This window comes from Schistocerca gregaria, chromosome 10 (assembly GCF_023897955.1).
Source record: "Schistocerca gregaria isolate iqSchGreg1 chromosome 10, iqSchGreg1.2, whole genome shotgun sequence".
NCBI lineage: Eukaryota > Metazoa > Arthropoda > Insecta > Orthoptera > Acrididae > Schistocerca > Schistocerca gregaria.
In genome coordinates, this window is record NC_064929.1 from 215,743,298 (window position 1) to 215,757,938 (window position 14,641).

Here is a 14,641-nt window from a genome sequence, read left to right on the forward strand (position 1 = left end):
ATCGCATCTCAATGGAAACGACAGAGGGAAAGTCTGATGTCTTGGAGACACTTACAGCAATGCAAAGACCAATGGAGGAAACAATACAATGGGAAACCGACGTATTCACAAATGGATCAAAGACAGCAGCAGAAGACAACACAGGATGAGTTATATTTAGCCCACAACTGGAGATAGTCAAAAATTTTAAATTACCACCTACTTCTACCTATTTGTCCAAAACAATCCCAATATTAAAGGCGATACAGTGGTGTATGAATGGGAACTATACATCCTATGCAATATTATCAGACTAGTAAAGTCCCTTCATGCAATATCAAATATAAAAGTCTCAAAAACCACCAATGAGTACCTACTCCAAGTTCCTTATTGGTATTATGAATACCTCAAAAGACAGAAACAAATCGCCTTTACGTGGGTGAAAGCCCATTTTGGAATCCTAGACAATGAAGAAGAGATCAACTGGCAAAACAGGCTACAAGCAACAGAACACCATTAGAAATATAGCTCAACTATATGGAATGTGGACAACTTATTCAGAAACACGCAATCGAATGCTGACAGGAAACATGGATGCAGAGCTCACTACACACAGGAGGCGACTGTCCACAAACAGAAATAGTACAGTCTGAGAGACAAAATCTAAAGCGAGTTCTTGAAACTTTGTTAGTAGACTTTCTCGGGATAGTTTACATCTATCTTCAAGAGAGCTCCCGTATAGTTCCTACAGTATCTCTGAGACACTCCCATGGATAAATCAGCCCTGTAACCGTTCATACCCTTTATCTCTGTATACGTTCAACATCCCCTGTTAGCCCTGTTCAGTATTGATCCCATGCACTTGAGCGATATTCTAGAACTGATCACACGAGTGATTTGTAAGTATTCCCCTTTGTAGACTGAGTGACTTCCCCAGTATTCTACCAACAAACGGAAGTCTAGCACTTGCTTTACCCATGCCTGAGCCTATGTAATTACTCCATTTCGTATTCCTACAATGGCTGACACCCAGATGTCTGTGTGAATTGGCCGACCGCATCAGTGACTCATTGATATTATAGTCACAGGATATTGTGTTTATTCGTTTTTGAAGTGCACAGTTTTACATTTCTGAACATTTAAGATATGTTGTCAATCTTTGGACACTTTGAAATCTTGTTGTTGTTGTTGTTTTCAGTCCTGAGACTGGTTTGATGCAGCTCTCCATGCTACTCTATCCTGTGCAAGCTTCTTCATCTCCCAGTACCTACTGCAACCCACATCCTTCTGAATCTGCTTAGTGTATGCATCTCTTGGTCTCCATGTTATGCAGCTATTTTCAGACAGTGTTTCGTTATGCATAACTGCACCAGCTGCAAAAAGACCGATGTTCCTGTTAGTATTAATACGATGATTGCAATAACACAACTCGGGGAGATACGAATGTTATTTCAATTCAGAAAATATACTGAGGCGAGGAACAAGCTGCTAGCACTTCATATCAAGAGTAAAATCCTGCAAAAATTGCCAGTGAAGTCTGTGCTATGACTTGAGCATTAAAACCTGCAAGAAGATAATCGTGTTTATATGTAATAGACAGATAAAGATATAAAAGTTTAATAGTAAACTATGAGGGATGGGTAAAGCTTACCTACACGAAAGAAAGTGGATAGTGAGTGAACAAAACTTTATTAATACGCAGCAATGACTGAATGGGGTAAAAAATATCGTCTTTGGTTTGTTTACTTTTTCTCTGGCGTGTGTTATTTAGCTTTAGTGTGTTTGTAAACACGTGAGAGTATTATGCAGATGAAACAGCATAACATGTGGGGGAACTGAGTTTGACTTTTATGAAACCGTCGTAGACCACATGGCGCAGGGAATGTTAGAACGAGTGGTTCCGGCGTGCGACAGTAGAATCGGGGAAAAATTATGTACTCTATTATTTCGTAATTTTGGATATTGTTGAGCGTAGTCTTCACACGTTTATATGAATTGCAGTAGTACATGTGAATTTTAAGATGAATAGCAGCTCAACTGTGAATACCTTCATTCGAGGGAAATGCATGTCAATGTGTCCAGAAAAGGAAATAAGGATGTGAGTTCGAACTAGAGTACCGAGCAATATGCTATTCATAAATAATATCTTGAGTGACAATTTCTTTCCTGGAAACCCTCTCCTTTAGAGTTCAACCGCAACCTGTTTATGTGGCTGCCTACTTTTACTCTCCTGTATGCTCATTGTACACCTGGCCGAGACATTGCGTCGGTCAGGCACCCATTTGTACCACACAAGTAGAAAGGAAAAAGAATACAGTATACTGTTCTCTGATAATTATAAGAGTTTGGTATTTTAATAAGCGACATCGTATTTTTTCCCTTTTAGGCGAGAGCGAAATGGCTTGCTACATCAGTTGGAAAGTGTGCAGATGGGGAAAAGTGAATCTGTAACTGGAAACAGAAGAGCTATGAAGTCACGGTGGCGAGCTGACTACAAACGCGTAATCAAAAGCTTCAGTCGGCCGGCAGCTGGACACGGACCACCGGACCCCGACGATATCCGGCCCCCGCAGGTGCTGCTCCAGACTGTAAAATACCTCTTATCCGAGTAAGTCATCAGCAATGATGGTACGCAGCCGTAAGTCATTATTTGCACTACAACTTCTGGTAATGGGTACAACTTCCGTATTGGGCCTCCTTTCCATTTTTCATAGTTTATATTCGACCCTACGTAGTACATAATATGCATCAAAATACGTGTTGTAGACTAGTTCCATTATCTAATATACGTTTTCATAATTTATCTTGTAGTAGTAATTTTATGACGAAAAGTGCGTTAAAATGTAGGCCACACTACAAGTGGGTCAGTCTATTACCACAAACTATATTTGGCTTTCACATTCGTTGCCTTCCACAATTCACGGTCATTGTATCACTTTTCAGCCTTTCCTGTGCCGCGGGTACCGGTACAGATCTCTTTGTCACCATAAACGGTACTTCATGTGTATGCGAGAGGGGCATCCAGTGTACACTCTAGCTAGAGATTTAGGTTAAGTTAAAAGGTGATAATTGGTTGTGAATTCATGAAGCTAATAAATATGAAAACCAAATAAAGTTTTTGCTAACAGATTGACCTGTAGCATAGCGTAATGTTTAGATTTGCACTATATTTTAACGCATTTTGCCTTATTAAGAAAACCTATATTACATAATGGACTAGTCTTTGACATTTATTTTGATGCAAAGTCCATTACGTAACTTGTATTTCATACTATGTAGTAGTTGTTGTTGTTGTTCTGGTCTTCAGTCCTGAGACTAGTTTGATGCAGCTCTCCATGCTACTCTATCCTATGCAAGCTTCTTCGTCTCCCAGTACTTACTGCAACCTACATCCTTCTGAATCTGCTTAGTGTATTCATTTCTTGGTCTCCCTCTACGATTTTTACCCTCCACGTTGCCCTCCAGCGCTAAATTTGTGATCTCTTGATGCCTCAGAACATGTACTACCAACCGGTCCTTTCTTCTTGTCAGGTTCTGCCACAAACTCCTCTTCTCCCCAATTCTGTTCAATACCTCCCCATTATTTATGTGATCTACCCATCTAATCTTCAGCATTCTTCTGTAGCACCACATTTCGAACGCTTCTATTCTCTTCTTGTCCAAACTATTTACTGTCAATGTTTCACTTCCATACATGGTTACACTCCATACAAATACTTTCAGAAACGACTTCCTGACATTTAAGTCTATACTCAATGTTAACAAATTTCTCTTCTTCAGAAACGCTTTCCTTCCCATTGCCAGTCTACATTTTATATCCTCTCTACTTCGACCATCATCAGTTATTTTGTTCCCCAAATAGCGAAACTCTTTCACTACTTTAAGTGTCTCATTTCCTAATCTAATTCCCTCAGCATCACCCGACTTAATTTGACTAAATTCCATTATCCTCGTTTTGCTTTTGTTGATGTTCATCTTATACCCTCCTTTCAAGACACTGTCCATTCTATTCAACTGCTCTTTCCCTCAGGGGGCTCAGCATTCGTTTGCTGGATACGAGCTTGGCGAACCCGGGGTCCTCGAGCTGTGGACTGGTGTGCGCCGCCAGTCTGCTGATACCGTAAGCTGTGGGCATGCTTCAGCGACCACCGTTTGGCGCAACGGTGGAACGTTGTGTGTCTTAGGGACCGGGGATCTTGGCTTGGTTGCCTGGATCGCGTGGATGGTACATACCTCTATAAAAAACCCTTCAGTCTTAAGGTGTGCTGCACGCCGATAAGATGCATGGCTGTTGAGGTGGAACAGTCACTAGCGGGCAACCTCTGGGGAACCTGCCGCACCTCATTTGTACAAGGCTTATCCAGGCATGCGGGGCTGTGTCTGGATGGACGTAAGTTTCCCTAGCTGCTCGTGGGATGACCATGAATACCACGAATTCTTCCTCTTTTCCTCCTTCTAATTTTTCGCTTGCCAGTGGGATGGGTGGACTGCTGGTAGGCACTACCGCCCAATCCAACGAGAGGGCTAGGTTGGCCAGTCCTCCTGACTCCGGCATCAGCAAACGTACAGCCGTTCAGAGTAACAGAGCACATACTGAAAACCAGAATTTGTTTTTAATTATAAAAAGGAAAGAGGGTTCCTTTGAAAAGGTTTCACCATTCTATATCCAAAAGGGTCTAGAAGGAATAGCTGGAACTTTAAAATCAGTGAAGCGTTTACGGAATGGGACACTACTTGTTGAAACATCAACTGCTCAGCAAGCAGTTAATCTTCAAACAGCTAAAAGCTTGAGGGAATACACTATCGATACAGAGCTTCACAGCACCCTGAACTCTAGTAAGGGTGTTGTTATCTGTAGGGATCTCGTGGACATTCCTGTAGAAGAATTAAAGAGTGAGTGGGCTCAGGAGGGAATTGTTGATGTTCAGAACATCATGAAAAGGGTGGATGGGAACCTGGTGAAATCAGACTCCTTCATTCTTACTTTCAATACCCCCAAAATCCCAGAACACGTCAAGGCAGTATTTCTTCAACTAAACATCCAGTCTTATGTCCCAAACCCAATGCGCTGTTTTAAGTGCCAGCTTTTTGGGCATACAACTCTAGGGTGTAAGGGAGAAGCGATGTGTGGCAACTGTAGTAAGGCTGCCCATGACAGAATTGACTGTTCGTCGCCTGTCAGATGTATAAACTGTTCTGAAAGCCACCCTGTTTGGAGTAGGGACTGTAGAATCTTCCTAGAGGAACGTAAAATACAAGAAATAAAAACAACTAAGCGTATCCCCTACAGTGAAGCCAAAAAGATCTTTAAGGCCATGCAGCCCCCCACATTCGTTATGTCCTTTGCTTCCATTGTTCAGAAGCCGCCTCTGAAGGTCGATGCATCTACACAGACGGAGGTTGTTAGTGTTGGCACGAACACATGCACATGTCAGTGCACTTGCAAGGCAGCAACTGTATCAGAGCCTGTAGCCCCTCCTAGAACAGCAGAGAGAGGTACAGTAGCTAACATTGAAGACCCCAGGCATCTCCGATTGCTGAGGCTGTTCCAAAGCCCAGCATGGTGATAAACACCCCAGCTCCTGTTCCAGCAAAGCCCTCTAAACAAAGGAAAGCACATGTGAAGCAGCACCAACAGATTAAATCAGCTGGTAAACCCTCGGATCATGTTAATGTGGTCCCGCTAGACGCTTCATCAGACTCTTCCCCAGAGCTGATGGAGTCTGAGAATATGGGGCAATCATCTCGCCCCAAGACTGAGCCTCCACCTGCTGCAGTCTCCCCACCTCGGCGGAAAGAGAGGCAGAAAATACAACCACCGTGATGGCTCCCATACTACAGTGGAACCTGCAAGGGTTCAGGACACATGTGGAGGAACTAAGTCTATTGATTCAGGATAGACCTATGTGTGTATGTCTCCAAGAGACAAATTTCAGTAAAACATACACCCCTGAGCTATGTGGTTATGTCCTACACAAAAAGGATGACCTGAGTGGACAGAGAGCTCGAGGAGGAGTAGGTATCTTTGTCAACACAGACTACCACTCCTCGCCTCTCTCCCTCATGACAGATTTACAGGCAGTTGCAATATTAGTCCATGTGCGTTATATGCTAACAGTATGTTCGCTTTACCTGTCCCCACATGATGTGCTTGACGAAGAGGCTCTCAGTGATCTTCTTACACAGCTCCCCCACCCCTTCATCCTCTGTGGTGATTTTAACGCACACAATATGCTTTGGGGCTCTGTGAGTACTTGCCCCAGGGGTAGAGCAATTGAGAGGCTTCTTCTGTCTACCAGTGCCCATTTGCTAAATACAGGTCAAAGCACGCATTTTTGCATTGCAACTGGGTCGTTCTCTGCCATTGATCTATCACTTTGCTCTCCAGCCATCGCCCACACTGCTGCATGGGAAGTAGTTGATGACTTACACGGCAGCGATCACTTCCCCATCCGGATTCACTTGCCACATACAGTGGAACCGGAAAGGAAACCGCCTCGATGGGTGCTCGGTAGAGCCAACTGGGCACCGTATAGTCAACTCGCCCAGTTTGAGCATCGGGTCAGTGTCCAGGAATGGGTGGATCATATTACTGAAGTGATCCAACGCACCAGTGAAGCGTCCATCCCACAGTCCATGGGACAACCGAAACGGCAGCCTGTCCCTTGGTGGAGCGACGAATGTCGCTGTGCATCAGGGCTAGGCGGGCAGCTCTGCGTAGGTTCAAATGCCGGCCAACTGTAGAGAACCTTGCAGCTTTTCGGGTGGCGAGGGCAAAGTATCATCGGATTATACGAGAGAGCAAGAAGAGGTCATGGCAGCAATTCCTTAACACCATTAATCATTCTACGCGAAGTTCCATTGTATGGGAGACCATCAGGAGGATTTCTTGGAGAGGTGGGAGGTGGCCTATGGCTGCTATAATGTGGAATAGTACTCTCCAAACGACCCCAAAAGATATTGCCCAGTCTATGGCGGCTCATTTTGCAGCTATTACTGCAACCGCCAGTCCGAATCCAGCTTTCCAGCCCCACAGAGTGGCTGCTGAGAGGAGCAGTTTTGACTTCCACTCACCCAATACAGAATAGTACAACTGCCCATTTTCCATGTGGGAACTGGATTCTGCATTGTTTGGGGCTCGTGATACATCCCCTGGTCAGGATAGAATCCACTATAGCATGCTGTGGCACCTCACAGGGAGAAATAAAGAAATCCTCCTCCGACTTTTTAATCTAGTTTGGATGTCCAGTCACTTCCCTGACTCGTGGCGTGAAGTAATTTTAATTCCTCTTTTAAAACCTGGGAAAGACCGCACGTGCCCGGGTAGTTACCATAGTGTTGCCCTCACTAGCTGCGTGGGAAAGACCTTGGAGCGGATGGTCAACCGCCGCCTTGTCTGGATGTTAGAATCCAGACAACTCGTTAGTCGCTTTCAGTGTGGGTTCAGGAGGTATCGCTCCACCTTTGATAACCTGGCCCTCCTGGAGGCGGCCATACAACAGGCTTTCCTGCGCCAGCATCACCTGTTGGGAATATTTTTTGACATTGAAAAGGCATACGACACTGCTTGGAGGCATCTTATCATCAGGCAGCTCCACGAATGGGGTTTTCGTGGATGTCTTCCCAATTTTATTCGGTCCTTCCTGTCGCCACATTATTTTTGTTACTGAGTCGGAGACGTACTGTCTAGTCGCTTTGAACAAGAGAACGGTGTCCCTCAAGGTAGTGTTTTAAGTGTGACGGTCTTTGCTATTGCTATTAATAGTATTACGTCTGTTGTGAAAAGTCCTGTGTTCCTTGTTTGTGGACAATTTCTCTGTATTTTGCTCCTCTTCAAGCCTTGCAACGACGACTCGCCAGTTGCAACTCACTCTTCAACGTTTGGATGACTGGGCACAGAAGAGTGGTTTTCAGTTTTCAACTGATAAGTCAGTGTGTGTTCTTTTTAACCGTTTTCGTTCCATTTTTGACTTGCCTGAGTTGAGGATGAGAGACACCGTTCTGAATTTTAAAGACACGGTGAAGTTTCTGGGCCTCACTTTTGATTCTAAGCTTACGTGGCTGCCACACATTAAGGAACTGAAAAAACGGTCTATTAAGGTGCTGTCTATTTTAAAATGTCTTAGTCACCCCACATGGGGAGCATACAGGACTTGTCTGCTCCGGTTTTACAGAGCCTTTGTACGGTCCCGGCTTGATTATGGATGCACGGTGTAAGGGTCTGCAAGACCCACTTATTTGAAGCTGTTGGATGTGGTGCACCATGAGGGGATTCGGCTGGCCACTGGGGCGTTCAGAACGAGCCCCATACCGAGCCTGTGTGCAGAGGCAGGTGAACCGCCACTTCACCTCCGGTGGCATCTACTAATGGTGCGCCAGGCCTATCACACTGTACCACACTGTTGCTCAGCCTTCACTGGAAAGGCTTTTTCGCAACCGGCAATGAGCAACAAGGCCCTATGGGATTCGTGCAAAGGATTGCATTTTAGAGATGGGTGTGGCCGGTTTTAATGTTTCATGTCGAGGTTGGAGCAGATACCCACCTTGCCTCCTCCAGAGGCCCAGACTGATTTTAGATTTGGCAAATTTTAAGAAAGACAGTACATCAGATTTTACTTTCAAATCTTTATTTTTTAACATTTTAGATTGGCATCATGATTTTACAGTAGTATACACTGATGGCTCCCAACAGGGGGATTTTCTTGGTTGCTCAGTAGTGTTCCCCGAACGTGTCATCAGGATTCGCCTTCCCCGGGAATACACTGTTTTTTCCGTAGAACTTCATGCGACCCTGAAGGCATTGGAGCAGATACGGTGTACTCAGGGCAAAAACTTTCTAATTTGCTCTGACTCAATGAGCGCATTACAGTCACTGCAGAACCTGTACCAAGCGGAGAAGTTGGAACAGCTGATTTACGACCAACTGTACATCCTCCAACGACAGGGCAAGCAAGTGTCCTTTTGCTGGGTGCCAGGACATGTGGGCATATGGAGAAATGAACAAGCTGATAGAGCTGCCAAGGATGCCTGCAGATTACCGGAGGTGACACAATGTTCTATTCCTTTGCAAGGTATTGTTTCTGTGCTGCGGTGGAAGTATATGCAATTGTGGGAGGAGGAATGGCTGGTGGTGAGGGAAAATAAGCTGCGATTGGTGAAACCCACCATCCAGCCGTGGTGTTCCTCCTGCCGGTCACCTAGGCGTGACGAAGTGACCCTTACACGTCTTCGCATAGGGCACTGTCCCCTTACGCATGCCTTCTTACTACGGCGAGAGGAACTCCAGCTGTGTGATGCCTGTGGCGTACGAATCACTGTATGCCACATTTTAGTTGAGTGTGATTTATATCGTTCTGTCAGGGCGGAAGTTAATATTAGTGGGGATCTGCCCTCGATTCTAGCCGATGACGAGGCGAGTGTCAAGAAAGTTTTAAGGTACTGTGATGTTTCTGGGCTTCAGCCAAAAATTTTAGGTTGGAATTTTTAGTGTGTTGCCGAGTAGCTTTCCACTCCTTTTTATACTTGTAATAGGCCAGTTCCAATCATGTGCTAGGTGTTTCATTTTAAGCCTTTCACCTACGTTCTCTTGCAGTTATCCTCTTTATGTGCTGCATTCCACTTTGCAACTGTTGACGTGCAAACTGCCTATGTAGCCTTTCACTTTTAATTTTAGTTCTATTTTAGCACTTGCTGCATTTTAGTGACACTCGTCCATTGTTGTTTCCGTTCGGGCGCTAAAGACTACACTGTTGAGCGCCCATATCCACCATATCCATCCATCTGCTCTTCCAAGTCCTTTGCTGTCTAAGACAGAATTACAATGTAATCGGCGAACCTCAAAGTTTTTATACCTTCTCCATGGATTTTAATACCTACTTCTAATTTTTCTTTTGTTTACTTTACTGCTTGCTCAATATACAGATTGAATAATATCGGGGAGAGGCTACAAACCTGTCTCACTCTCTTCCCAACCCCTGCTTCCCTCTCATGTCCCTCGACTCTTATAACTGCCATCTGGTTTCTGTACAAATTGTAAATAGCCTTTCGCTCCCTGTATTTTACCCCTGGCACCTTAAGAATTTAAAAGACAGTATTCCAGTCAATATTGTCAAAAGCTTTCTCTAAGTCTACAAATGCTAGAAATGTAGGTTTGCCTTTCCTTTATCTTTCTTCTAAGATAAGTCGTAAGGTCAGTATTGCCTCCCATGTTCCAATATTTCTACGGAATCCAAACTGATCTTCCCCAAGGTCGGCTTCTACTAGTTTTTCCATTCGTCTGTAAAGAATTCGTATTAGTATTTTGCAGCTGTGGCTTATTAAAATGATTGTTCAGTAATTTTCATATCTGTCAACATCTGCTTTCTTTGGGATTGGAATTATTATATTCTTCTTGGAGTCTGAGGGTATTTCGCCTGTCTCATACATCTTGCTCACTAGATGGTAGAGTTTTGTCAGGACTGGCTCTCCCAAGCCCGTCGGTAGTTCTAATGGAATGTTGTCTACTCCGGGGGGCCTTGTTTAGTCAGGTCTTTCAGTGCTCTGTCAAACTCTTCACGTAATATTTTATCTCCCATTTCATCTTCATCTGCATTCTCTTCATTTCCATAATATTGTCCTCAAGTACATCGCCCTTGTATAGATCCTCTGTATATTTCTTCCACCTTTCTGCTTCCCCTTCTTTGCTTAGAACTGGGTTTCCATCTGAGCTCTTGATATTCATGCAAGTGGTTCTCCTTTCTCCAAACGTCTCTTTAAATTTCCTGTAGGCAGTATCTATATTACCCCTAGTGAGATAAGCCTCTACATCTATACATTTGTCCTCTAGCCATCCTTGCTTAACCGTTTTGCACTTCCTGTCGATCTCATTTTTGACACGTTTGTATTTCTTTTTGCTTGCTTCATTTACTGCATTTTTATATTTTCTGCTTTCATCAATTAAATTCAATATTTCTTCTGATACCCAAGGTTTTCTACTAGCCCTCGTCTTTTTACCTATTTGATCCTCTGCTGCCTTCACTATTTCATCCCTCAAAGCTACTCATTTTTCTTCTATTGTATTTGTTCCCCCATGCCTGTCAATTGTTCCCTTATGCTCTCCCTGAAATTCTGTACAACCTCTGGTTCTTTCAGTTTATCCAGGTCCCATCTCCTTAAATTGCCACCTTTTTGCAGTTTCTTCAGTTTTAATCTACAGTTCATAATCAATAGATTGTGGTCAGAGTCGACATCTGCCCCTGGAAATGTCTTGCAATTTAAAACCTGGTTCCTAAATCTCTGTCTTACCATTATATAATCTATGTGATACCTTTTAGTATCTCCAGGGTTCTTCCATGTATACAGCCTTCTTCCTGATTCTTGAACCAAGAGTTAGCTATGATTAAGTTATGCTCTGCGCAAAATTCTACCAGGCAGGTTCCTCTTTCATTTCTTAGCCACAATCTATATTCACCTACTATGTTTCCTTCTCTCCCTTTTCCTACTCTCGAATTCCAGTCACCCATGACTATAAAATTTTCGTCTCCCTTCACTACCAAATAATTTCTTTTATCTCATAATACATTTCATCGATTTCTTCATTATCTGCGGTGCTAGTTGGCATATAAACTTGTTCTATTGGAGTAGGCATGGGCTTTGTGTCTTATCTTTGCCAGAATAATGTGTTCCCTATGCTGTTTGTAGTAGCTTACCCGTACTCCTAACTTTTATTCATTCCTAATTTTTATTCATTATTAACCGTACTCCAGCATTACCCCTATTTGATTTTGTATTTATAACCCTGTATTCACCTGACCAAAAGTCTTGCCACCGAACTTCCCTAATTCCCACTATATCTAACTTTAACCTGTCCATTTCCCTTTTTAAATTTTCTAACCTACCTGCCCGATTAAAGGATCTGACATTCCACACTCCGATCCGTAGAACGTCAATTTTCTTTCTCCTGGTAACGACATCCTCTTGAGTAGTCCCCGCCCAGAGATCCAAATGGGGGACTATTTTACCTCCAGAATATTTTACCCAATAGGACGCCATCATCATTTAACCATACAGTAAAGCTGCATGCACTCTGGAAAAATTACAGCTGTAGTTTCCCCTTGCTTTCAGCCATTCGCAGTACCAGAACAGCAAGGCCATTTTAATAATAATAATGAATAATGAATAAAAAATAGGAGTGCGGGTAGGCTACTACAAACAGCATAGTGAACACATTATTGTGGCCAAGATATACACATGAAGCCCACGCCTACTGCAATGGTACAAGTTTATATGCCAATTAGTTCTGCAGATGACGAAGAGACTGATGAAATGTATGATGACATAAACGAAATTATTCAGGTAGTGAACGGAGATGAAAATTTAATAGTCACGGGTGACTGGAATTCGACAGTAGGAAAAGGAAGAGAAAAAAACGTAGTAGGTGAATATGGATTGGGAGTAAGAAATGAAAGAGGAAGCCCCCTGGTAGAATTTTGCACAGAGCGTAACTTAGTCATAGCTAACACTTGGTTCAAGAACCATAAAAGAAGGTTGTATACATCGAAGAAGCTTGGAGATACTGGAAGGTTTGAGATAGAATATATAATTATAAGACAGAAATTTAGGAACCAGGTTTGAAATTGTAGGACATTTCCAGGGGCAGATATGGACTCTGACCACAATCTATTGGTTATGAACTATAGATTAAAACTGAAGAAACTGCAAAAAGGTGGGAATTTAAGGGAATGGGACCTTTATAATCTGACTAAACCAGAGGTTGTACAGTCTTTCAGGGAGAGCATAAGGGAACAATGGACAGGAATGGGGGAATGATATACAGAAGAAGAAGAAGAAGAATGGGTAGTTTTGAGGGATGAAATAATGAAGGCATGGAAACCCAGTTCTAAGCAAAGAGGAGAATGCAGAAAGGTGGAAGGAGTATATAGAGGGTCTATACAAGGGCGATGTAATTAAGGACAATATTATGGAAATGGAAGGGTTGATAGAAGAGATAGAGAAGATCCAACGGAGAACAGCGCGCTTCGTTACAGGATCATTTAGTAATTGCGAAAGCGTTACGGAGATGATAGATAAACTCCAGTGGAAGACTCTGCAGGAGAGACGCTCAGTAGCTCGGTACGGGCTTTTGTTAAAGTTTCGAGAACATACCTTCACCGAAGAGTCAAGCAGTATATTGCTCCCTCCTACGTATATCTCGCGAAGAGACCATGAGGATAAAATCAGAGAGATTAGAGCCCACACAGAAGCATACCGACAATCCTTCTTTCCACGTACAATACGAGACTGGAATAGAAGGGAGAACCGATAGAGGTACTCAGGGCACCCTCCGCCACACACCGTCAGGTGGCTAGCGGAGTATGGATGTAGATGTAGATGTAGAAGAGGATGTAGATGAAGATGAAATGGGAGATATGATACTGCGTGAAGAGTTTGACAGAGCACTGAAAGACCTAAGTCAAAACAAGTCCCCAGGAGTAGACAACATTCCATTAGAACTACTGACAGCCTTGGGAGAACCTGTCCTGACAAAACTCTACCATCTAGTGAGCAAGACAAATGAGACAGGTGAAATACCCTCAGACTTGAAAAGGAATATAATAATTCCAATCCCAAAGAAAGCAGGTGTTGACAGATGTGAAAATTACCGAACTATCAGTTTAATAAGTCACGGGTGCAAAATACTAACGTGAATTCTTTACAGACGAATGGAAAACTGATAGCCAACATCGGGGAAGCTCAGTTTGGATTCTGTAGAAATGTTTGAACACGTGAGGCAATACTGACCCTACGACTTATCTTAGAAGATAGATTAAGGACAATGTTGACTGGAATACTCTCTTTCAAAAACTGAAGGTGGCAGGGGTAAAATACAGGGAGCAAAAGGCTATTTACAATTTGTACAGAAACCAGAAGGCAGTTATAATAGTTGAGGGACATGAAAGGGAAGCTGTGTTTGGGAAGGGAATGAGACTGGGTTGTAGCCTATCCCCAATGTTATTCAACATGTATATTCAGCAAGCAGTAAAGTAAACAAATGAAAAATTAGGAGTAAGTATTAAAACCCACGGAGAAGATATAAAAACTTTGTGGTTCACCGATGACATTGTAATTCTGTCAGAGACAGTAGAGGACCTGGAAGAGCAGTTGAACAGAATGGACAGGGTCTTGAAAGGAGGGTATAAGATGAACATCAACAAAAGCAAAACGAGGATAATGGGATGTAGTCGAATTAAGTCGGGTGATGCTGTGGGAATTAGATTAGGAAATGAGACACTTAAAGTAGTAAAGGAGTTTTGCTATTTGGGGAGCAAAACAAGTAATGATGGTCGAAGTGGAGATGATATAAAATGTAGACTGGCAATGGCAAGGAATGCGTTTCTGAAGAAGAGAAATTTGTCAACATCGAGTATTGATTTAAGTGTCAGAAAGTCGTTTCTGAAAGTATTTGAATGGAGTGTAGCCATGTATGGAAGTGAATCATGGACAATAAATGGTTTGGACAAGAAGAGAATAGAAGCTTTCAAAATGTGGTGCTACAGAAGAATGCTGAAGATAAGATGGGTAGATCACATAACTAATGAGGAGTTATTGAATAGAATTGGGGAGAAGAGAAATTTGTGACACAACTTGACTAGAAAAAGGGACCGGTTGGTAGGACATGTTCTGA

The 14,641-nt window shown here is 43.0% G+C and overlaps 1 protein-coding gene across 2 annotated transcripts in view; it reads left to right on the forward strand.

The window, feature by feature from the left end:
* Nucleotides 1-1,731: 1,731 nt before the first annotated feature.
* The window catches only part of LOC126293332 (SAC3 domain-containing protein 1), a 57,616-nt gene continuing 44,706 nt past the window's right edge, over nt 1,732-14,641 (forward strand). For both annotated transcript variants that reach the window (XM_049986520.1, XM_049986521.1), the window contains exons 1-2: nt 1,732-2,077; nt 2,366-2,587. In XM_049986520.1, coding sequence (XP_049842477.1) covers nt 2,001-2,077; nt 2,366-2,587 — 299 coding nt within the window. In that variant the 5' untranslated portion in view covers nt 1,732-2,000. The remainder of the gene's footprint in view (nt 2,078-2,365; nt 2,588-14,641) is intronic.